General features: G+C 47.2%; 1 protein-coding gene and 1 non-coding gene across 2 annotated transcripts; both read right to left on the bottom strand.

The window, feature by feature from the left end:
* Positions 1-2,071: 2,071 nt before the first annotated feature.
* Positions 2,072-19,937, bottom strand: LOC116991252 (molybdenum cofactor sulfurase-like). Its single transcript, XM_033049717.1, has 2 exons — positions 19,247-19,937; positions 2,072-2,171 (listed from the first exon to the last, which is right to left on the bottom strand). The coding sequence occupies exons 1-2, from the start codon at positions 19,729-19,731 to the stop codon at positions 2,087-2,089; spliced, it is 570 nt and encodes a 189-aa protein (XP_032905608.1). The 5' UTR covers positions 19,732-19,937; the 3' UTR covers positions 2,072-2,086.
* Positions 8,881-9,003, bottom strand: LOC116970565. The gene has a single exon (XR_004411184.1). It is a non-coding gene; the product is annotated as a U6atac minor spliceosomal RNA (small nuclear RNA).
* Positions 19,938-24,910: the final 4,973 nt, after the last annotated feature.

The following is a 24,910-nucleotide window of genomic DNA, read 5'->3' as shown; positions in this document are numbered from 1 at the left end:
AAAAATAAATTGGATAGGCATATGGATGAGAAGGGAATGGAGGGTTATGGTATGAGTGCAGGCAGGTGGGACTAAGGGAAAAAAGTTGTTCGGCACGGACTTGTAGGGCCGAGATGGCCTGTTTCCGTGCTGTAATTGTTATATGGTTATAATGTAAAAAGAATCAAATCAAAACTGTAAAAAAAGATCTCATTACCTGTGAAAATCATGTGTTTGCATCATGAACAATGGCTTAAATGAAGAGCAAAAATACATGTTTTTACATAGATTCTTCAACAGAAATGTACATCTGTTCACATCAGGTGCAAACTGGATTTGGCTAAGCTTGCAATTGAATAATTTGCCAGTAGAAGTAGGGAGACACGGAGGTAAAGGGCAATTTCACATTGCAAGCTAGTTGTTTTTCTTTCAGATTTCCCTCAGATTCACACAATTTCTCATTGTGCAATGAAAAGATCTTATTGCTGATGAAAAAAGCTTTCTAAATAATATTAAAATTCCTTCTTTTTATTGCCCTTATCTGCCCCATCACAGAAGCATCCACATCGTGGGGCTAGAAACTGGAAGTATCCTGAGCTAATTCTGCTACCACCATCATCTATTGCGACATAAGTGATGGCTTCCACTGATTGTCGCCGGAAGCTTGCGTCCTTTTCAGGACGGACGATGACAGCAAGGCCAACATTTGTAACAAGATGGACACGAAAAGAAGAAGTGCCCTTATCTACTAATCCCTCTATGTCTTTGTTTTTAAAATACTTTAGTATTAACATTTTCATTACCAATTCCAACACTTACTTGCATAAATTAGTGATGCATCAGTGAATCCCCCACTATAAATATTCTGGGAGTTACCATGTACCAAAAAACTGAATTGGAATAATCAATTGGAACAATGTGGCTACTAGTGCCGGTCGGAGGTTAGGACTCTATGGTGAGGAACTTGCCTTCGAACTCCCAAAATTCAGTCCATCAACTAAAAGGCTTAAGTTAGGAGTGCGATGTAATACTCTCAACTTACAACTTTGAAAACACTCAAGAAGCTCCACACCCAACAAGACATAGGCTGCTTGAAAGACACTTCATCTGCAACCATTCACCCATTCTAGCATTGAAGCACAGTAGCAGCAGTTTGCACCTTTGGCAGGAGTCACTGCAGCCTTTTAGCAAGACTCCTTAGAACGCACTTTCCAAACCCACAAACTCTACCAGCTAGAAGTACAAGGTCAGAAAAAAGCAGAGGACACAGCTACCAGAAATGCCAAGCTACACACTATCTTAGTTTAGTTTAATTTAGAGATACAGCGTGGAAACAGGCCCTTCGGCCCACGCTGACCAGCGATCCCCGCATATCAACACATGCCTACACACTAGGAACCATATTTACATTTACCAAGCCAATTTACCTACATACCTGTACGTCTTTGGAATGTGGGAGAAAACTGAAGATCTCAGAGAAAACCCACGCGGCCATGGGGTGAACGTACAGACTCCGTACAGACAGCACCTGTGGTCAGGTTCAAACCCGCGTCTCCGGCGCTGCAAACGCTGTAAGGCAGCAGCTCTATCGCTGCGCCACCGTGCCGTTCAGACTTGGAAATATATCACTGTTACAGGGTCAAAATCGTTGAATTCTCTCCCTCACAGCATTGTGGGTATACCCACACTTCCAGGGCTATGGTGGTTAAGAAGTTCGCCACCACTTTATTAACAGCAATTAGGGATGTGCAGTTAATGTTGATTCATACTGTGAAGTTCACATTCCTTGAGTGAATTGAATAAACATAAAACTCATCTTTCTCTAAAATGCAGTCACGGTATACCCAAAATTAAAGCAAACTGATGAAAACATGCAGCAGGTCAGGTGGATCCATGGATAAAAAAACATAATTAATATTTCAAATCAAAGATCTTTTGTCAGAATTGTGAAATAGAAACCAGATTAGTTTTAAAGTGCAATGAAGGTGCTATTCTGTAATCTCTTTTTTTTTTTTCATGCAACTGACTTCAATCACTCACACACCATCTTATTTTGAACTACAAAAATATTTTCATTGCACTTGTAAAGATTTAATATTACATTTTATTACTGACCTGTAATTCTTTCCAATGCATCAAATCCATGATTGACTGCTATTATATCAAGAAATGAAACAGTGCCATCCTCAAACCTGGAATGAAAATTGAATGTTATCACTAAGGGAGTTCAATAAATTAATCAGAGCATTAAGGTCCAATCTGATAGCAATGGCAGCAAACTAATGTTACAAATTGATTGGACTTCATGACCTTCTGCATATGCAGGCACCCTTAACAATATGGCAGCCCACCCAACGTACCAAATAAACATCTGCTTAAGACACAGCACTGACATCAGTTCAGTACCTGTAAAGACTCAAAGCATGCAGCCATATTTATTTTAATTGTAGTATTTGTTTAAGATTCTTGGACAAAAATCTTAATTAATAATTTTATGTCAAATAAAATAAAGTTTGTTCCAACTATTATTTAAAAAATCACTTGTTTGGATCCAAGCAAATGTTTGATTCTGCTATTCATTGAGGTAAGCATTTTGGAATTGCAATCCTGTTTGTATTGAGAGGAAATGACTTAGCTTGTGCAAATTAATTTGCATTTCAATTCTAAATAAATAGAATAAATCTTTCAGCAAGATCAAGATTAGTCTTAGTTTTACATTGCATGCATGATTTCTGATTAGGTATGAAGATCAACAGCTAGCAGAATGCAACTGATGTGGTTAAAATATGAAGATATTTTGTGCAATGAATGAAATGTAAAGAATAGATAAAAATGTTTATAACAGGTGCAACCCATTAGACAATTTATTCCACTATGGAATTAGATCAGCAAGATTTCAAATCTTTGCACAAGTTTTGTCCTGTAAACTTTAATTACCTAGTGCAACAATCTCTGCTACGAAAGTATTTTGTGGAGTAAGTTACTAAAATTCAATGATTGTGTTGTGGTGCGTGGGTCTCAAAAGGAAGCACGAAGTCCAGTGTTTTGAGAGGCACCTTTTATTATGTTCCTCCCGGTTGTAGGGAAGACCAAGCAAGAGAAAGATGGCACCCAAACCCCTGCCTTTAAACCCTCTAGCTAAGGGCCGCCTCCGGACTGAACCACTCCCGTGCCGAGGGGTTCGACAGTATGATGGCACGACCCTTGGGAGCCGCCACAGGACCCCCCCCCCCCCAGAACCAGAGGCACGAAACGCACAGGCGGGCGCACGACCCGGCCGGCTCGCGTGTGGAAGTCAGACGATCGTGGGGCTTGCGGAGGCATAGGTGGAGGGACAGGTCGAGGGAATGGTCGAGGGACCGGCGGGAGGACAGGTGGAGTGACAGGCGGAGGGAGCCGTGAAGGGGGGGGCGCCCTCGAGGCCGAGGTTGGGCAACCAGCACCGGCTGGCCAATGTCCAGGTGTGCCGGCTTCAAACAGTCAATCGACACTGCCTCCGGCCGGCCCCCCCATGTCCAGGACAAAAGTCGACTGCCCGTGTTCCAGCACCCGGAACGGGCCCTCGTACGGACGTATATGGGCAGTCCCTGAGGGCTGATGGCACGTGTGGGTGAAATGTCCCATGGCGGGACGTCGGGACGGGTGCCAGCCTGTCAACTCACTCGCGAAGGCGCTTTAGGGTGGATGATGGCGTTCCCTGCTGCCCCGGCGCCGACGGCACGAACTCCCCGGGTACCGTGAGTGGCGACCCGTACACGAGCAGTCCGGATGCCCAGCATGACCCAAGAAAATTCGTCCATCCAGTCCGGGCCGGAGAGTCGTGCCTTCTGTGCTGCCTTTAGCTGCCGGTGGAACCTCTCCACCAGACCGTTAGCTTGTGGGTGTTAAGCCGTGGTGTGGTGTAGCTGCACCCCCAGCAAGCGGGCCATGGCTGACCACAGCTCGGAGGTGAACTGTGGCCCCCGGTCTGAGGAGATGTGCGCCGGCACCCCGAAACGAGCAATCCAGTGCGCGGACAACGCACGAGCACACGTAGCCGTTGAAGTATCGGCCAGCGTAATGGCCTCCGGCCACCGCGTGAAGCGGTCCACCATTGTAAGAAGGTGGGTGATGCCCCGGGACGGCGGGAGAGGCCCTACAATGTGTACGTGGAGATGGTCGAATCGCCGGTGAGGTAGACCAAACTCCTGGAGAGGCGCACGGACATGGCGCTGGATTTTTGCCATCTGGCACGGAATGCAGGAGCGAGCCCAATGGCCAACCTGCTTGCGCAGACCGTGCCACATGAAACGAGCGGCCACTAGTGCCGTTGTCGCCCGGATTGATGGGTGAGCCAGTCCGTGGATCACCTCGAACACCCTCCGGCGCCAGGTGGCAGGGACGATGGGGCGCGGCTGACCGGATGACACATCGCACAGGATTGTCACTCCCCAGGACCGAGAGGGACATCCTCAAGGTGGAGGCCGGAGATGGCAGTCCGGTAGGCGGGCACCTCATCGTCCGTGAGCTGTGCCTCTGCCAGAGCAGAATAGTCAATTCCGGGCGCCACCTCGAACACGGCGTTGATAGCGGGGCGGGACAATGCGTCAGCCACCCGGTTCTCTTTCCCCTCGATGTAGCGGATAGATGTTGTATACTCCGATATGTAGGCCAATTGCCGCTGCTGTCGTGCGGACTAGGGGTCGGATACCTTCGCCAGGGCGAAAGTGAGCGGCTTGTGGACCGTGTAGGCGGTGAATGGGCGGCCCTCCAGGAAGTAGCGAAAATGGCACACTGCCAGGTACAGAGCCAGGAGCTCGCGATCGAACGCGCTGCATTTTGTCTGCGCACGGTTGAGGTGCCGGCTGAAGAAGGCCAGGGGCCACCAACCTCCGCCCGTCAGTTGCTCCAGCACAGCACCAACCGCCGACTTCGAGGCGTCCACCGTGAGAGCAGTCGGTGCACCAGAAGTACGGCCAGAGCAAGGGCCTCCTTCGCACCGTCAAAAGCTGCCCCTGCCTCGTGGGTCCATTCAACGTTCTTGTTCTGCCCACCCGCCAGAAGTTGATACAGAGGCCGCATGATGTGGTTCGCGGATGGCACGAAACGATGGTAAAACGCCACCATGCCGACAAACTCCTGCAGGCCACGCACCGTGCGTGGGCGGGGAAACCGACGGATGGCGTCGACCCTGTCAGGCAGGGGAACCGCACCTTGCGCAGTCACACGGTGGCCGAGGAAGTCAATCTCGGTTACACCAAAACGGCACTTGTCGAGGTTGATGGCCAAACCATGCTTGCTGAGCCACTGACAGAGCTGCCGAAGGTGGGCGCAGTGCTCCTGCTGCGAGCGGCTGGCCACCAGGATGTCGTCCAGGTACACAAACACGAAACGCCGGCCCAGGCGTTTCCCGGGAACGTGCACGGCTGGCGGGATTGTTGTGCTGCAGCACCCCAGCGCTGATGGAAATAGCACCAGCGCCTCATGTTGGTGTTACTTGGAGCTTGCCTGCTCCCGCTGGTGGTGCCTGCAGCTTGCTGGCGCGGGACTGCAGGTGCAGTACCCCTCACTGCCGCTGGGGGCGATCGTACGGGCCGTCGGGCTGGAGCTGTCACTCCTTCCACAGTTCCCCCGCCCCACCGGAGGAAATCGGGAGTTGCCGGGGTGACGTCATCGGCGCGCCTGCCGACGGCCAGCGCATTGACGTCATCAGGGCGCGTCGGCCTCAGCGCGACCCCGTCTCTGCTGACGGCCAGCGCGCTGACGTCATCAGGGCGCGCCATCCATTGCGCGTCGGCGCGCCTCCCGAGGGCCCTGAGGTCGGCAAAGGAGGCGTCTGTGAGCTGCAGACGAAAGTAGACCGGCAGCAGATGCAGGTAGGTGTACTCGAACAACAGGCACGGCATGCGCCCATCCAGGAGAGCCACCATCTCCTTTAGGAGGCTAGATGGCCGTCGGTCGCCTAGGCCCTCCATATGCAGGATCCTAGCAGCACGCTCCATCCTGCTTAGTCCATAAATCTGGAGCAGGAGCTCCTTAAGGCCGAGATATTTATCAGTGTCCGGGGGGGCTGCGAGGAAGTCCGTGACCTCTTCAACCGTGTCCTGGTCGAGGGCCCCCACCAGGTAATAGAAACGGGTGGCATCGGCCGTGATGCCCCGCAGGTTGAACTGGGCCTCCACCTGCTGGAACCAGATGAGCGGCCGGGTGGTCCAGAACTTGGGCAGTTTCACCGAGACCGCGTCCAGAGACAGGGCCGGGCCGGCCTGTGAGGAGGTAGGGCTTTCTCTTCTCTCCATCATGACGCCAATGGAGCGTCGGGGTCACCAATGTGGTGCGTGGGTCTCAAAAGGAAGCGCGAAGTCCAGTGTTTTGAGAGGCACCTTTTATTATGTTCCTCCCGGTTGTAGGGAAGACCAAACAAGAGAAAGATGGCACCCAAACCCCTGCCTTTAAACCCTCTGGCTAAGGGCCGCCTCCGGACTGAACCACTCCCGTGCCGAGGGGTTCGACAGTATGATGGCACGACCCTTGGGAGCCGCCACAGTGTGATTAAATGTTTCCTGATATCATCCTGGTACTGCCTACCTTTAATTTTAATCTTATACTAGACCATGTGCAGAGGTCTGTTCCCCCAACGGGGGGGGGGCATGCGGGGGGGGGGGCATGCGGGGGGGGGGGGGGGTGGGCATGCGGCGTCACACACACACACACACACACTAACCACCCCACACACACACTAATAACCCCCCGCACACTCGCTAACTACCCCCCTTGATATTATATTAATATTATTAATTTGCTCCTTTTACCCCATAACCGCACTAGCCACTGACGCATAGCCCCCAACTCGCAAGCGCATCTAAAGAGGGAGGGTAGTTAGAGAGTGAGGGCAGAGAGAGGGGGCAGAGACAGAGAGAGAGGGGGGTGGAGGGGAGAGAGGGAGGGGTGGATGGGAGGGGGGAGGGGGGGGGAAAGAGGGTGGAGGGGGAGAGAGAGAACTTGCAGTCTCGGGAGAGGCAGTGGATTTCGGGAGCTCTAATGTCACGGAAGGTTCGACCAGCCCTGACATGGGGTTCGATCATCCGGCGCGGGGGAGCCGACTTCCCCCCCGATGCAGGAGCTGATCGCCTCAACACGGAGGGCCTGCTGCCGGCTACGGGAGTGAAAAATCATCCCGTCAACGGATGGCAGGAGGCCCCTGACCACAGGTGAGTAAAGGGAAGAGATTTAACTTTTTTTCGTCTTCCATCACAGTGAAGAATGTGCAGGATCACTGTGATGGATGTTTATGTTAAAATGTGTTTTGTGTGTCCCGTTGCTTTTTATTTGTATGACTGACTTGGCAAATGAAATTCCTCGTATGTTGCTAAACATACTTGGCTAATAAAGTGTTATTGTGATTATGATTGCGATTCTGCCCATGCTGAAACCACTAAAATAAAAGTAGAAATGTTGTAAATATTTAGATTGGCTACCATCTTATGTTTCTAGATTCTAGAAGCCTCTGTGTGGTCCAGCTGAGAGTTGAAATCTTTTTCTACTTGACACTTAAAAACCTATTGGTTGATCAAAATCGCAGTCACTAAATTAAACATTCTGTCTCACCAATTAGATTGTGTCTATAATATGTTTCTCTAGCAGGTAATTGAAGGAGAAAATGCTATGATTATGCTCTTGCCTCCACTGATCAACCTCAGGTTAGAAAAGTAAGAATGTCATGGTAGGTCTCACCATCTGACATTTCCATCACTGCCCCATCTGATGTCAAATTGGAGAGCAAGCTACAATTTACAACAATTTCTTCAGTTACTTTAACTTTCATAGCACTCTGGCCCACAACCTGCCCATTTTGACACCAAAATCACACCAAAAAAAAAATCTGACAATGGTTTGAGCAGCTTGATAAACTGATCATACAATACATTTGTTTAACGGCACTGACCTTAAAATAAAGTTAATTGGTTCCTTTAGTCTGTTGATGGTTCAAAAATGAATAGAACGATGATGCTGGAAACACGAGGGCCAACTGTTGAAGGGTCTGTCCCACTTGGCGATTTTTTTCGGCGACTGCCGGCGTCATTGACTGACATATCAGGGTCGTCATTGACTGACGTATCAGATCACCGAAAAAGTAGTGGCGTGATGACATATTGACGCAAGTGTCACAACATTTTTTTGTCGCCGCTGGAATTTGAAATGTTCCCTGATACATCAGTCAATGGCGACCCTGATATGTCAGTCAATGACGCCGGCAGTCGCCGAAAAAAATCGCCAAGTGGGACAGACCCTTCAACAGTTGAGGTTTTGGAATAAGAAAGTTAACTTTGCAGGTCATAGACCCAAAGTCAGATCTGCTGAAATTATTGCTGGTTACTTGTTTCTCTAACAAATTTTGCATTTTAACCTATCCCCAATGAGGAAGAGAGAGAGACCAGCTACTTCACATTAATATTCAATATAATTATCATCGCTGAAGCCCCCACTATCATTAGCCTGGGATCACCTTTAAACATTTTATTGGGTTAGATTTATCATTTTTGTGTTTACAAGGATATGTGTGTCTGAATAGTCCTGCAAAAGAAGACATCCATTTCCACCATCCATAAAAACACACAAATGTAATAGAATATTCTCGCTCAAGCTTAACGGCATCCAGGAAACAATCTGATTGATTTGCATCTTATTTCCAACACTAACATTTATCCCCTCTTCTCTCCATCACAGGTACACTATGGCGATGATTTTTAGTTTAGAGATACAGCAAGGAAACAGGCCCTTCAGCTGATCGAGCCCATGCTGACCGTCGCCCACCCATTACACTAGTTCTATGTTTTCTCACTTTCTCATCTGTCCCTACACATTAGGGGCAATTTATAGAGGCCAATTAACCTACAAACCTGCACGTCTTTCAAATGTGGAAGGAAACCGGAGCCACTGTACTGCCTTTAGATGACAATGCCTTAACCATTTATGTGTTTATTGTAAGGCCACTGGGGCTCCATCTACCCCAAACAAGGGGAGTGCTAATCTTTCATATTACACATGTGCACCATCTGCAGCAATTAGCTAAGCCTTCCTCGACAGTCACTCCTGTTATTGATGGATAAGACCAGCATGCATCGCCAGTTAAATGTTTTCTTCAAGTAACACAATAAAACCCACTTCAAAATATAGTGCTATTCCTTAATTTTTACAGCTTTAAATTTCAAACACCTACTTCCTAATAACAATGCAGAAATACTTTCATCATCAGAACTTGCACTAGGACTTCAATGGTTTGAGAAAGCCACCTCAAAGGCAATTAGGTATGGATATTAAATACAATCTTTGCCAGGGCACCCAATTCCTATGCACGATTTAAACAAAAAACAGTTTGGCCTCCAAACCAGTGACACCTTATAAGTGCAATTCCTGGGAGGACCCCATTGTCAGCCATTACTCCATCATGCACAGCATAACTTACTTTCTCAAAGTAAAACCTTTGGATATGTCCAAACAACTTCCACAGATGAAACATTTAGTCACCATTTCAATACCAAAATTAATAAAGGAAATGCATTATTGGAATCAACTGGGTTTCTTTAATAAATGATAGGGGAGTGTTTTTTGCAGTAGAGGTTATGGTGAGCCACACTATTTTGGGCTAACTTTGCTGTGCATTGTTGACATAAAATTTGAGAGTGAAAAAAAACTATTTTAAAGGTATAAATTCAATACAATTTTGGCTTTGACTAAAGGGAAAAGTAATTTTTCTTATTTTGTCATTAACTACACGGAACAAATCCATTACCATATCTCATTCAATAGATCACAACTAATATCAAATATCAATTTATATCAAGGATACTATAAGTAATTTTTTACCAGTAATTGACATGCACTGTATTACTAACTTAGGCTGGAGCAGTCAAGGTCCTACAATTACAGTGGCTTGCAAAAGTTTTCATACCCCTTGAACTTTTCGACATTTTGTCACGTTACAACCACAAACGTAAATGTATTTTATTGGGATTTTATGTTGTAGATCAACACAAAGTGGTGCATAATTGTGAAGTGGAAGGAAAATGATACATGGTTTTCAAATTTTTTTACAAATAAACAACTGAAAAGTGTGGCATGCAAAAGTATTCAGCCCCCCGAGTCAATATTTTGTAGAACCACCTTTCGCTGCAATTACAGCTGCAAGTCTTTTGGGGTATGTCTCTACCAGCTTTGCACATCTAGAGACTGAAATTTTTGCCCATTCTTCTTTGCAAAATAGCTCAAGCTCAGTCAGATTGGAAGGAGAGCGTCTGTGAACAGCAATTTTCAAGTCTTGCCAGAGATTCTCAATTGGATTTAGGTCTGGACTTTGACTGGGCCATTCTAACACATGAATATGTTTTGATCTAAACCATTCCATTGTAGCTCTGGCTGTATGTTTAGGGTCGTTGTCCTGCTGGAAGGTGAACCTCCGCCCCAGTCTCAAGTCTTTTGCAGACTCTAACAGGTTTTCTTCCAAGATTGCCCTGTATTTGGCTCCATCCATCTTCCCATCAACTCTGACCAGCTTCCCTGTCCCTGCTGAAGAAAAGCATCCCCACAGCATGATGCTGCCACCACCATGTTTCACAGTGGGGATGGCGTGTTCAGGGTGATGTGCAGTGTTAGTTTTCCGCCACACATAGCATTTTGCATTTAGGCCAAAAACTTCAATTTTGGTCTCATCTGACCAGAGTTCCTTCCTCCACATGTTTGCTGTGTCCCCCACATGGCTTGTGGCAAACTGCAAACGGGACTTCTTATGGCTTTTTTTCAACAATGGCTTTCTTCGTGCCACTCTTCCATAAAGGCCAGATTTGTGGAGTGCACGACTAATAGTTGTTTAAAACCTAACCCTGCTTTAAACTTCTCCACAACTTTATTCCTGACCTGTCTGGTGTGTTCCTTGGGCTTCATGATGCTGTTTGTTCACTAATGTTCTCTAACAAACCTCTGAGGCCTTCACAGAACAGCTGTATTTATACTGAAATTAGATTAAACACAAGTGGACTCTATTTACTAATTAGGTGACTTCTGAAGGCAATTGGTTGCACTGGATTTTATTTAGGGGTATCAGAGTAAAGGGGGCTGAATACTTTTGCACGCCACACTTTTCAGTTTTTTATTTGTAAAAAAATTTGAAAACCATGTATCATTTTCCTTCCACTTCACAATTATGCACCACTTTGTGTTGGTCTATCACATAAAATCCCAATAAAATACATTTACGTTTGTGGTTGTAACGTGACAAAATGTGGAAAAGTTCAAGGGGTATGAAAACTTTTGCAAGCCACTGTATATATCTGAAATGGTGAGTACCCTCACCTGGCAGAGTCTGCTTTGATTGTGTTTTTCTAGCTATATAATCTGTCTGTGGCCTTTTCTGCTTAGTATACTAGCATTTCATTTTTATTATTAATTGGCCATTAGTGTTTTTTTGTTGGTAGACAAAAATGCTGGAGAAACTCGCTCCATAGATGCTGCCACACCCAGCATTTCTCCAGCATTTTTGTCTACCTTCGATTTTCCAGCATCTGCAGTTCCTTCTTAAACAAGTTTTTTTTTTTGTCGGATACAAAATGAAGCAGATCAACACTGAATTTTTTACTACAATGACTGTAAGATGAAAAGTTCTGATCACAGAATTTGGAATTCAAAAATACAGCACACCTGGTGCTCCAATCCCAATACCTTTCAATTACTCAAATCTTTCTGAATTCACTAGATATCCTTGTAATGCCTAGAATTATACAACGGATTCTAGTAGAGCCTTAGCACCTGCTTGTACAGAGAGATTACAATCTTCCTATGAACCATCCTCCATTTATCTGGCTGTCAGATCACCAAATTCCCTGTATTGATTTACCAAAATGAATAGTTAAATTATGAGAAAGGGCAATATAATTTTGGCTTTTATTCCTTTGTTAAATAGATTAACAGTTTAATACGACATATCCGCTGTTCTAATCACTCTATATCCATGACTGTGTAACTGGATACAGTTCTATCTTTAAAATCGCTGAAGACATCACCGTTGTTGTACGAATTATGCATAATGATGTCAGACTATAGGAAGAAGATCGATCGTCTAATTGAATGGTTCCAGGACATCAAGCTTTATCCCAACATCAGTAAAACCAAGGAACTGATTGTTGAATTTAGAAAAGGATCTACAAACATGTCTTCATCACAAGGTCAGTGGTGGAGAGAGTCAACAACTTTAAATTCCTAGACGTACATATCTCTGAGGATCTGTCCTGGACCCAATAAAGGAATCATAAAGAAAGACCATCAATGTCTCTACTTCCTTAAAAGTTTGAGGAGTTTGTTATGTCAACAAATACTCTGGAACTTCTACAGCAATATGATGGAGGGCATATTGACTGGTTGTATCATGGCCTGGTTTGGCAACTCGAATGCCCAGGAATGAAGATAATTACAAAAAGTGCGTAACACTGCCTAGTCCCCGACGGGTACTGACCACCCCACCATCGAAGGGATCTATTGGAGGTACTGTCTCAAAAAGGCAGACAGCATCAGCAAGGACCCATACCACCCTGGCCACACTCTCATGTCATTCCTGCCATCGGGAAGAAGGTACAGGAGTTTGAAAATTAACAACCAGGTTGAGGAACAGCTTCTTCCCAATAACCATTGGGATACAAAACACTACAATCTCCAACTAAACTGCAAACTGCCTTGGTTGCACTCGGGACTTTGGGGTTTTTTTTTGCACTCTTTTTTTATTTATTGAACTTTTTTTATGTTCGGTTATATTCTACTATATTTACCAACCAGCTGGGCTGCTGCAAGTAATCTTTCCGTTTCATTACATATGACAATTTAACAGAGATTTAACAGAGATACTCATGCTTCATTCTTGGGTTGACTTTCTAATTTTAATACTGTAGCAAGCCACACACTAAAATATGTCACACCATAGGCTTGCCCATTGGATGATGAGGACTTGCATCCTGTTGCAAGATTGATACTTTAGTAGAAATTTAAGTGGCTAGGAATCTTAATGTGTTCATTGCAACTGAACACATGGAAGTAGTGATGGGCCCAGGAGACTGACATGTTTGGGGTATCTGGAAATAGTTAAAAGAAAAGCCTTTGTGGTCTTATCAAAGTTGAATTCAGGAATTCTGCAGTGTCAAAAGTGTAGCCTTAAACTACTGATATTTGCTATTGACATTTGGAACGGACATATGTTGAAGAAATGACAAAGATGCATGATTTCTTCATGCAGGACATTTATGGGGTCAATTTGTAACAGATTTGCGACTTCAATTCTGACAGACAGCTCATCCCTCCATTTCAAATGCCTTCAATAGACAACAGACAATAGGTGCAGGAGTAGGCCATTTGGCCCTTCGCGCCAGCACCGCCATTTAATGTGATCATGGCTGATCATCCTCAATCAGTACCCCGTTCCTGCCTTCTCCCCATATCCCATGACTCCGCTATTTTTAAGAGCCCTATCTAGCTCTCTCTTGAAAGCATCCAGAGAACCTGCCTCCACTGCCCTCTGAGGCAGAGAATGCCACAGACTTCAACTTCAGAATAAAGACCTTTCTCACTAATGGTTGTATTATTGTTCCATCTTATGCAGCAGAGATGTTCAACAGACTAAAAGTGCATTGGTTTGGCATGAGAAAAGCCCCTGCAACCCCTCACTACAGTCCTGCTTCATCATTATTGGAGTGTGTTTGGTTATGGTTCTTGGGCAATATGGCATCCTGATATCTGTCCGAGGTGAATCCAATTGTTTCAGCAAGCCAGATTTGGATGACCTCACACCATAATGAATCAACTTTGCATTGTAGTCCAAGACCTTCAAATTTCCTATTTACTGACGTATGTTATATCTTTTACACAGTATATTTTATAGTTTTAAATATATTTTGCAATATAGGCCATTCTGCACATCCAGTTTGGGAGAGCCCTCCAAATATTCCCATCAATCTCACTTTCCCATAATTTCCCTCTAACATATTTCTATTACATGCACACTAGCTCTACCCCGATTATCTCAGCACCCACCTGTAGCTAGGGTAATTTACACTAGCCAATTAACCACTAACCAGCTTGTTTATGGATTATGGGAGTAATTCAGAGCATGCAGGGGAACCCATGATGTCCTGTGCTCACAGGGATAAGATGCAAATACCACGCAGTCAGCACCTGAGGATCGTGGTAGCTATGAGGTAGCAACACCATTTGCTGCACCAATGAGTCGCATCAGTGTTCAGAAGGTTAACTTATTAAAATGTTGATAAATTGCTCGAGTAAAAATGTGAATAGACAAATATCAAGAGAATAGTCTTATATTTGTATATCAAGCAGTGATTTGAAAGAAAATATTTATGGCATTATGATAATATTGTAATTCTTTTATTTATCCTTCAAATGTAGCCATTCTCAAGATTGAGAATAAATCAATTGCTTTCCAGTTCTGTGTATTGACCAGTGAGGCTAGTGTTGGACTTGAAGACTCTGCCACACATATGCAGATCAGGTAGTTTGGGAGTTGATGCTATCTATCCCATTGTCATTTATCATGGGTATCTGTGTTCCTGACTCAAAGATCAAGGTTGCAAATGCTAACCCGAACTATCCTCCTCCACTATGAACAGTCAGGAATTCACAAGAGTTCACATGCAAGTTATACTTTTTGCAGAAGAATTTGAAAACATTCTTTAATCTTTTCTTGCTGTCCACTTGCGGCTTGATTGTAATCATGTATAATCTTTTTGCTGACTGTGGGGTCGGTGGGGGTAGATTGGTCGGTGGGAGGGCGCTGCAAGCCGGCAGCCCTGTCAGCAACGTGTTAGTCTTTTCAACTTTTTTTATTTTTTTTAGTGTTTTAAAGTATGTTTTTAATGTTTCCTTGTGTGTCGTGTGTGGGGGGTGATGTGGTGGGTGAGGGGGAAACCGTTTTGGTCGCCTCCTCCACAGAGAGGCAACTTTTTCCAGGTCGTCTCCCCGTGGCCTAACAACGAGGATCGGGCGGCCTTTCCCGGAGACACGCCTGGGACTTCAGCGGCGGGCGCAGTGCGGACTCTCGGCGTGGAGCGGGCGAGCCGTCACTGGGGCTCGCCGGAGGGGCGCCTTCCTTTCGCTGGCCCACGGCAGTCGGCAGCTTGAAGTCGCAGCTGCAGAGCTCCAGCTGGCGCGGCGTCCGCAGCCTGGGATCCCTCGTGGGGGACCCGGGAGAAGAAGCTTCCACCGCCGGCCCGCGGCCAACGTCTACCGAGTGCGCGGCGGCGACTTACCATCAGGAGCGGAGTCCCTCGCCGGGGATCCCTGGAGGGGAGCTTCGACTGCCGGCCCTGTGGTCTGTGGTGCTTCTGGCTGCGGCACAGCGGAGACTTTAAATCTTCGACCGCCGGCCTGCGGCCTACACCAACCTGAAGCCGCGGTCTCCAGTGGGGAAGAGCCGATTATGGACTTACCTGGACTTTTACCTGTCTGTACATCTGGACCCCACGCAGTGGTGGCTGCGGAGGGTTGAGGTCCCGACCACGGGGGAAAATGGAGGAGGACTGGCCAATTTCTGTGCCTTCCACCACAGTGATGAATGCTGTGGTGGATGTTTGTGCTAAGTTTTTTGTGTGTTTTTGTGTGTTCTTTATCATTGTACCGCTGCTGGCAAATTCATTTCACTTGCACTTTATGTGCAATGTGACGAATAAAACTGATTGTATATTGTATTGATAGCAGGCATCAAAAAAGATTTTCACCATACTTCAGTATACATGACAACAAAAAAATAAACTAGTGTTGAGTATGAGAACATCACTTGTCCAATGAAGCTGACAGAGGTAAAGGCCTCAGTGCTCAGAAGAAACATTGATATTGTAGTGCGTGGGTCTCAAAAGGAAGACCAAACAAGAGAAAGATGGCACCCAAACCCCTGCCTTTAAACCCTCTGGTTAAGGGCCGCCTCCGGACTGAACCACTCCCGTGCCGAGGGGTTCGACAGTATGATAGCATGACCCTTGGGAGCCGCCACAGGACCCCCCCCCCCAGAACCAGAGGCACGAAACACACCGGCGGGCGCACGACCCGGCCGGCCCGCGTGCGGAAGTCAGCCGCTCGTGGGGCTTGCGGAGGCATAGGTGGAGGGACAGGTCGAGGGACCGGCGGGAGGACAGGTGGAGTGACAGGCGGAGGGAGCCGTGAAGGGGGGCGCCCTCGAGGCCGAGGTTGGGCAACCAGCACCGGCTGGTCAATGTCCAGGTGTGCCGGCTTCAAACAGTCAATCGACACTGCCTCCGGCCGGCCCCCCATGTCCAGGACAAAAGTCGACTGCCCGTGTTCTAGCACCCGGAACGGGCCCTCGTACGGCCTCTGGAGTGGCATCCCATGGGCATCACGGCGCAGGAAGACGTATGGGCAGTCCCTGAGGGCTGATGGCACGTGTGGGCGAAATGTACCATGGCGGGACGTCGGGATGGGTGCGAGCCTGCCAACTCGCTCGCGAAGGCGCTTTAGGGTGGATGACGGCGTTCCCTGCTGCCCCGGCGCCGACGGCACGAACTCCACGGGCACTGTGAGTGGCGACCCGTACATGAGCTCCGCCGATGATGAGGCCAAGTCCTCTTTGGGAGCAGTCGGGATGCCCAGCATGACCCACGGCAACTCGTCCATCCACTCCGGGCCGGAGAGTCGTGCCTTCAGTGCTGCCTTTAGCTGCCGGTGGAACCTCTCCACCAGACCGTTAGCTTGCGGGTGGTAAGCTGCGGTGTGGTGTAGCTGCATCCCCAGCAAGCGAGCCATGGCTGATCACAGCTCGGAGGTGAACTGTGGCCCCCGATCTGCGGAGATGTGCGCCGGCACCCCGAAGCGAGCAATCCAGTGCGCGGACAACGCACGAGCACACGTAGCCGTTGAAGTATCGGCCAGCGGAATGGCCTCCGGCTACCGCGTGAAGCGGTCTACCATTGTAAGAAGGTGGGTGATGCCCCGGGACGGCGGGAGAGGCCCTACAATGTCTACATGGAGATGGTCGAATCACCGGTGAGGTAGACCAAACTCCTGGAGAGGCGCACGGACGTGGAGCTGGATTTTTGCCGTCTGGCACGGAATGCAGGTGCGAGCCCAATGGCCAGCCTGCTTGCGCAGACCGTGCCACATGAAACGAGCGGCCACTAGTGCCGTTGTCGCCCGGATTGATGGGTGAGCCAGTCCGTGGATCACCTCGAACACCCTCCGGCGCCAGGTGGCAGGGACGATGGGGCGCGGCTGACCGGACGACACATTGCACAGGATTGTCACTCCCCAGGACCGAGAGGGACATCCTCAAGGCGGAGGCCGGAGATGGCAGTCCGGTAGGCGGGCACCTCATCGTCCGTGAGCTGTGCCTCTGCCAGAGCAGAATAGTCAATTCCGGGCGCCACCTCGAACACGGCGTTGATAGCGGGGCGGGACAATGCGTCAGCCACCCGGTTCTCTTTCCCCTCGATGTAGCGGATAGATGTTGTATACTCCGATATGTAGGCCAATTGCCGCTGCTGTCGTGCGGACCAGGGGTCGGAAACCTTCGCCAGGGCGAAAGTGAGCGGCTTGTGGTCCATGTAGGCGGTGAACGGGCGGCCCTCCAGGAAGTAGCGAAAATGGCGCACTGCCAGGTACAGAGCCAGGAGCTCGCGATCGAACGCGCTGTATTTCGTCTGCGCACGGTTGAGGTGCCGGCTGAAGAAGGCCAGGGGCCGCCAACCTCCGCCCGTCAGTTGCTCCAGCACAGCACCAACCACCGACTCCGAGGCGTCCACCGTGAGAGCAGTCGGGGCATCTTCCCGCGGGTGCACCAGCAGTACGGCCCGAGCAAGGGCCTCCTTCGCGCCGTCAAAAGCTGACCCTGCCTCGTGGGTCCATTCAACGTTCTTGTTCTGCCCACCCGCCAGAAGTTGATACAGAGGCCGCATGATGTGGGCCGCGGATGGCACGAAACGATGGTAAAACGCCACCATGCCGACAAACGCCTGCAGGCCACGCACCGTGCGTGGGCGGGGAACCCGATGGATGGCGTAGTCACGCGGTGGCCGAGGAAGTCAATCTCGGTTACACCAAAACGGCACTTGTCGAGGTTGATGGCCAAACCATGCTCGCTGAGCCGCTGACAGAGCTGCCGAAGGTGGGCGCAGTGCTCCTGCTGCGAGCGGCTGGCCACCAGGATGTTGTCCAGGTACACAAACACGAAATCGAGGTCGCGACAAACCCCGTCCATTAGGCGTTGAAAGGCCTGCGCAGCGTTCTTGAGGCCGAACGGCATCCGCGTGAACTCGTAAAGTCCGAATGGCGTGATGATCGCCGTCTTGGGTACATCATCCGGATGAACCGGGATCTGGTTATAACCCCGTACCAGATCCACTTTTGAAAATATTGTGGCCCCAGCCAAATGGGCGGTGAAGTCCTGGATGTGGGGTACGGGGTATCGATCCGCTGTTGCGGCGTTCAGCCGTCGGTAATCCCCGCAAGATCGCCAGCCCCCGCTCGACTTAGGGACCATGTGGAGTGGGGACGCCCAAGGGCTGCTCGAAGGGCGGACGATCCCCAAGGTCTCCATTGTGCGGAATTCCCGATGTGCCAGACGCAGTTTATCCGGCGGCAGTCGGCGTGCTCGTGCATGGAGTGGTGGGCCGGTAGTCTGGATAAAATGCACCACTCCGTGGCTGGGGGTCGATGATCGAAACTGCGGGGTCAGAATGTCTGGGCACCCAAACCCCTGCCTTTAAACCCTTTGGCTAAGGGCCGCCTCCGGACTGAACCACTCCCGTGCCGAGGGGTTCGACAGTATGATGGCACGACCCTTGGGAGCCGCCACAATATTAGTTTACTTATTCTACCTGTGGGTTTGGGGGACATTATAGAAACAATATTGGTGGTTTCTCTCCAATACTTAATTCAAGTCTTGGAAGAGTATAGGAGGGCAGACCAGTCCATGAACACTGTGCAGTTTTGAGGGCTTAATATTCAAAACACCCTTTTCCTGACACATCTAAAAAGCAGCGCTAGTGAACTGAAAGTAGTTTTTAAAAATCTCTAACATATTTCCATTGGAAAATGAGCACAAGAATACAAAAAGCTCTTGTACAAAAACCTCTTGTAAAATCTTCACATGTGATGATGCTAAAATAAATGGGTTGTTGAAAAAATAGTTGTTGGAAATAATACATAGCACACAAATACACTTTCAAATTAACCACTCAAAATAATCAAAAGTATGTCAGGGATGTCCAAAAGAGGAAAACCTTACCTTTCACTGACTGACTGCCTTGGGACGAAGAAATCCTCTGATGACAAATAAGAAGCTGCTGTTCCTCCTCCGAAATATTTCTTTCCCAGCATGTGTCCACTTTCATTCTTCACTAAAAGAGCTCCTAGGCCAGTTGGGAATCCAAACATTTTATAAAATGAGATGGGTATGAAGTCTGGTTGATATAAACTGAGGTTGAGTGGTGAGGTGCTTACAAATGAGGCTGCATCCACCAGCACATTCCACGTTCCGGGAATTCTGCTGAAAGGATACAATTTTTTTAATTTAATGTCGCTGATCCAAGAAAGTGGATATTTTGTCCCTGAGAAGTTACTTTGAGCAGGATAGCAGAATAGATGGTGAATGCGGCAATTTTCCTCCTTGGCCATGGATATCTTTTTATGCAGAGTGTTTTTATCTCTATGAATTTGATCCAGGTTTACTGGAAGAGTTAGAGCACCAGCTGGAACAGATAATCCTCTCATACCTACCACAGAAGTATGGTTATCAGTCAGGTGACAAAACCGACTCCTTGATTCTCCAGACTCTGCACAAGTCCATTGGAAGCTTTCTGCCACTAATTTAAGAGCAGCTGTGCATCCCGATGTAAAAATGATTGTGTATTCTTCTGGGTTGGTGTTGAAATGCTGGAGAATTCTGCAAATGTCAAACAAAAATGTATGAATCAATATTTTTCTTAACTTTTTAGAAAGGGGGAAGTAAATGTTGCAGATTGAACTCTGGGTGTCTGTTCCACATGTAACACACAAAGTGATGAAGTAACCCAGCAGGTCAGACAGCATCAGTGTCACTTTGGGTTGGGATCTCACATGTAACACGTTAAAAGGTCATTTTCAAATTTAGAAACAAATTGTTTTTTGCTTGTTGGTGATAAAGCTTATAAAACTCCTGTGTGCCCCAATTCCACCTTTTAAAAAAAGTATCCCAAGACTGAGGATGGTTATTTCGCGCAGCTATTCAGAATTAAAGTTCTGGGATTCAGAATTAGAAATTCAGGGACCCTCAACAACTCAATCCAACCCACTTTCACTTACACTATCAGCCATTTTTGGAGCAAGTGCAGGTTTAATTTTTTTTTAGTTTTAGAGATGCAGTGTGGAAACGGGCCCTTCAGCCCATCGAGTCTGCACCAACTAGCGATCCTCGCACATTAACATTATCCTACACACATTAGGGACAATTTACACATGCAGTATCAAACCAATTAACCTACAAACCTGTACTTCTTTGGAGTGTGGGAGGAAACCGAAGATCTCTGAGTAAACCTAAGCGGTCACGGGGAGAATGTACAAACTTCATACAGGCAACACCTAGTTGGGATCGATATCGGGTCTCCGGCACTGCAAGCTCGGTAATGCAGCAACTCTACCATTGCGCCACCATGCCGCCCCTAAGTTATGGTCAGTTGTGAAGGGATGCTGCAATGTTCAAAAATAAGGTTTGAAGCAAGTACATCTAAACCAGTTTGCAGATCTTCAATTAGGAATCAAATTACTGGCAAATTACACCAAAATCATCAAGGATTTTCAGAATCTCAACTGTCAACAAACTTTAGTGAAATTTGAAGTATTGTGAATTCACTGCAAAACTAAATTTCCATTCTATATTACTTAACAATCAGCACTCGTGATCACATCTATATGGCTAAACACATGCTCAACTATGAGCAAGTTGGGTCAGCTGTCAATTTATTTGATGTCTGAAATAATCATTCCATGTAGTCACAAGTGTTCACCAATGGAAACCAGAGGTAAATGGAGTCAAAGCAGTCATTCTGCCCCAATAACTATCCAATCCACAATATTAGCCTGATGTGGCGGCACCCGGTGGTTGGGCCACTAGCTACACAAACCCTCAGCAGTCAGTCACGTGACTGGGCAATGACAGGGAGGAGTTGTCACGGGGTACAGGGGTGTGTCCTGGGATATATAACAAACCCTGGCACAACCCTCTCCTCTCTCTCTATTACTTCGAGCTGACCAGCTCTCTTCTCTCAAGAGGTGAGTGTCTTTCCACCTCAGCAGGGGCTCAGCTCGAGCCCATGAGGCAACAGCCTCGCAGAAGTAACAACAACTTTGTGTTAGAGGGCCAGTGTGCATGTATAATGAACCTATTATGCCTGAATAATGTAACCCATTTGTTCACCACATTTGGTGCCTTTACACTGCTTTGACAAAAAAGGTGGAGCCTATAATAAAAAAAGAAACACTTGACCTGATGGTACAATAAAATGAAATTTCACCATACATGGGACCCATTGCTGAGAAAATTTAGTATTCCCAGAGAAAGGAATCAATGATAAAACAGAATCTTGTCTTTTTATCAGATTCTTTAAGAATCTGATAAAACTTCATGGGAACTCCACAAAACAAAATCTTAGCCAAGCCTCACAATGAGGTTTCAGGTCATAACCAATTACTTAAATCCAAGCAGTTTTCAGGGATCTTAAAGACAGAAAGAATACAGAGGTTAAGGTGTATAGTTAATCATATTGGCAGATGAAGGTATATCTGTATGCACAGGAGTTATGGAGAATTATTCATCCAAGATAAAAGGATAAAAGATGGGGAAAATGTAATTATTTTTTGTGCATTGTGAGCACAGATGTATGATAAGGCAGTGCAAATATATATTTTATATTGTCAAAACAAGTATATGACCTAATTTCTGTGGATTTATGGTACACAAGGATAAATTGTCAATTCTATCAATATCAATATCAGTTTTATTCGTCACTTATACATAAAGTGCAAATGAAATGAATTTGCCAGCAGCGGTACAATGAAAAAGAACACACAAAAACATTTTAACACAAACATCCACCACAGCATTCATCACTGGTGGAAGGCACAAAATTTGGCCAGTCCTCCTCCATTTCCCCCCGCGGTCATGACCTCAACCCTCCGCAGCCGCCACTGCGGGCATCCAGTGGTTCAGACAAGGCAAAGGCCAGATAAAGTCCAGGTAAGTCCTGAATCGTCGCCTCCCCACCGGAGACTGCGGCTTCAGTTTTGTGTAGGCTGCAGGCAGGTGGTCGAAGATTTAAAATTCCCGTCGCGCCGCAGCCAGGAGCACCGCAGACTGCAGGGCTGGTGGTCAGAGCTCCTCTCCAGGGGTCCCCGGCGAGGGACCCCGCTCCTGGTGGTAAGTCCCCACAGCGCTCGCGGTAGAAGTTGGCCGCGAGCCGGCGGTCGGAGCTTCTTCTCCTCCCGGGTCCACAACGAGGGATACCAGGCTGCGGAATCCGCGCCAGCTGGAGCTCTGCAGACCGCGGTTTCAGGCTGCCACAGGCCAGCGAACGGAGCGCTTCCCTCCGGCGACCTCCGGCATGGGCTCGCTCGCTCCGCGACGAGAGTCCGCGCTGCGCCCGCGGCTGAAGCTCCAGGCGCTTCTCCGGGAAAGGCCGCCCGATCCTCAATGTTAGGCCACGGGGAGGCGACATGGAAAAAGTCGCCTCTCCGTGGAGGAAGCGACCGAAACAGTTTCACCCTTACCCCCCTAAATCACATCTAAATCACACTGCTGTGAAGGTTATTGCTTAATGTATCAAGTATAAATATTCATGTCCAGATTACTGGAACATGAGATTAAAAACAGAAAGGCAACAGCATTGTGAACACCGTCCCAGAATTAACATGTGTGACTACACACCACTTATAATCCAAGTGAAGCACCGCAAAACATATAGATGTTGAGAATATGAAATTGTAAAATTAACAAAAGATTAAATTTGATGGAGGACGATGGGATAGAAGAAGGTAGTAAAGATAAAAGGGGACACAGGAAATAATTAATCGCACAATTTAAGCCAGACAATTCTGCCGTCACGACTTTAGTAAAAAAGTCTGCAAGTTCTATACAATTGATTGAAAATATTAGGTATGTCACAGCTGAAACCATAAAAGACAGATTGATATGCAAGATTTAAACTTTAGAGTGAAAAAGAGGAAAAGTGATATGGTTATATAGCACACAAACAGGTTGTTCCGCCCAACCCATCAATATCGACCATTGAGTAACCAACTACACAAATTTCATTAATTTGCACTTGGTCCACAGCCTTCTAAGCATGGAGGATTCAAGTGCTCTTCCAGATACCTATTAAATGTTGAGGGTCTGCTTCTACCATCCTCTCGGGCAATGCATTCCAAACTCCAACCACCCTTTGAGAAAAATTCTTCCTACACGCCCGCTAAATCCCTCACTCCTACCTTAAATTATCACCATGTAATTATAGACTATTTATAACCAAGCTATAAATTTGTTCAACTAAACAAAAATCATGGCAAATTCACATTACTTGAAATAACGACTCTCTGTATGAATGCAATTCACCAAGTCAAGTCAAGTCAAGTTTATTTGTCACATACACATACGAGATGTGCAGTGAAATGAAAGTGGCAATGCTCGCGGACTTTTGTGCAAAAGACAAACAACCAAACAACCAAACAAACTATAAACACAATCATAACACACATATTTTTTTACATAATAAATAATGGAAGGAAAAACGTTCAGTAGAGTTAGTCCCTGGTGAGATAGGCGTTTACAGTCCGAATGGCCTCTGGGAAGAAACTCCTTCTCAACCTCTCCGTTCTCACCGTATGGCAATCGAGGCGTTTGCCTGACCGTAGCAGCTGGAACAGTCCGTTGCAGGGGTGGAAGGGGTCTCTCATGATATTGTTGGCTCTGGAGTTGCACCTCCTGATGTATAGTTCCTGCAGGGGGGCAAGTGAAGTTCCCATAGTGCGTTTTCGGCCGAACGCACTACTCTCTGCAGAGCCTTCTTGTCCTTGGCAGAGCAATTCCCAAACCAGATGGTAATGTTCCCGGACAAGATGCTTTCCACCGCCGCTGCGTAGAAGCACTGGAGGATCCTCGGAGACACTCTGAATTTCCTCAATTGCCTGAGGTGGTAAAGGCGCTGCCTTGCCTTACTCACGAGTGCTGAGGCGTGTGATGCCCATGTTAATCACCAAGTTAATCTTCAAGGTTGTCAATATGCACACAATCAGGTCAGGTAAAATGTAAACATTATATCTGGCAGAACAGGTCAATCTGACATAAATAGTCAGGGTATGACATTTTGGCAGTGACTTCATATTAAATGGTAGTACTTTGGGGATTGTTGTCGAAGAGAGGGATCTCGGAGCACAAGTACATTGTTACCTGAAAGTGGCATCATGGGTAGATGACATGCTGGTCTTCAATAGTCAGTTGGGATGTTATATTACAATTGTACAAGACGTTGGTGAGGCTACACTTGAAATGTTACGTTCAGTTTTGGTCACCCTGCTATAGGAAAGATGCCATTGAGCTAAAAATAATTCAGAGAAGATTTACGAGGATGTTGCCAGGGCTGGAGGTCCTGAGCCACAGGGATTGATTAGACAAGCTTGGATTTTATTCCTTGGAGTGCAGGAGGCTGAGGAGTGATATTATAGAGGTGTTTAAAATCATGAGGGAAATTGATAGAGTAAATGCAGTCTTTTCTCCAGGGTAGGGAAATGAAGTAGTAGAAGGCATATGCTTAAGGTTAGATGGGAAAGATTTAATAGGACCCGAGGGGCAACTATATCACACAGAGGATGGTGGGTTAATGGAACGAGCTTGCCAGTGAGAGAGGGGGGGAGAGAGGGGGGG

Source organism: Amblyraja radiata, chromosome 2 (assembly GCF_010909765.2).
Source record: "Amblyraja radiata isolate CabotCenter1 chromosome 2, sAmbRad1.1.pri, whole genome shotgun sequence".
NCBI lineage: Eukaryota > Metazoa > Chordata > Chondrichthyes > Rajiformes > Rajidae > Amblyraja > Amblyraja radiata.
Note: the sequence above shows the minus strand (reverse complement) of the source record. Positions and strands in the feature narration are given on the sequence as shown.

What these genes read in the sequence shown, in the direction of transcription:
- LOC116991252 (XM_033049717.1), bottom strand. Translation starts at nt 19,731, where the DNA reads ATGAGAGGATTATCTGTTCCAGCTGGTGCTCTAACTCTTCCAGTAAAC. An exon ending in AGGCAGTCAGTCAGTGAAAG is followed by an intron (nt 2,172 to 19,246) that starts GTAAGGTTTTCC and finishes TTTTCATTCCAG; the next exon opens with GTTTGAGGATGGCACTGTTT.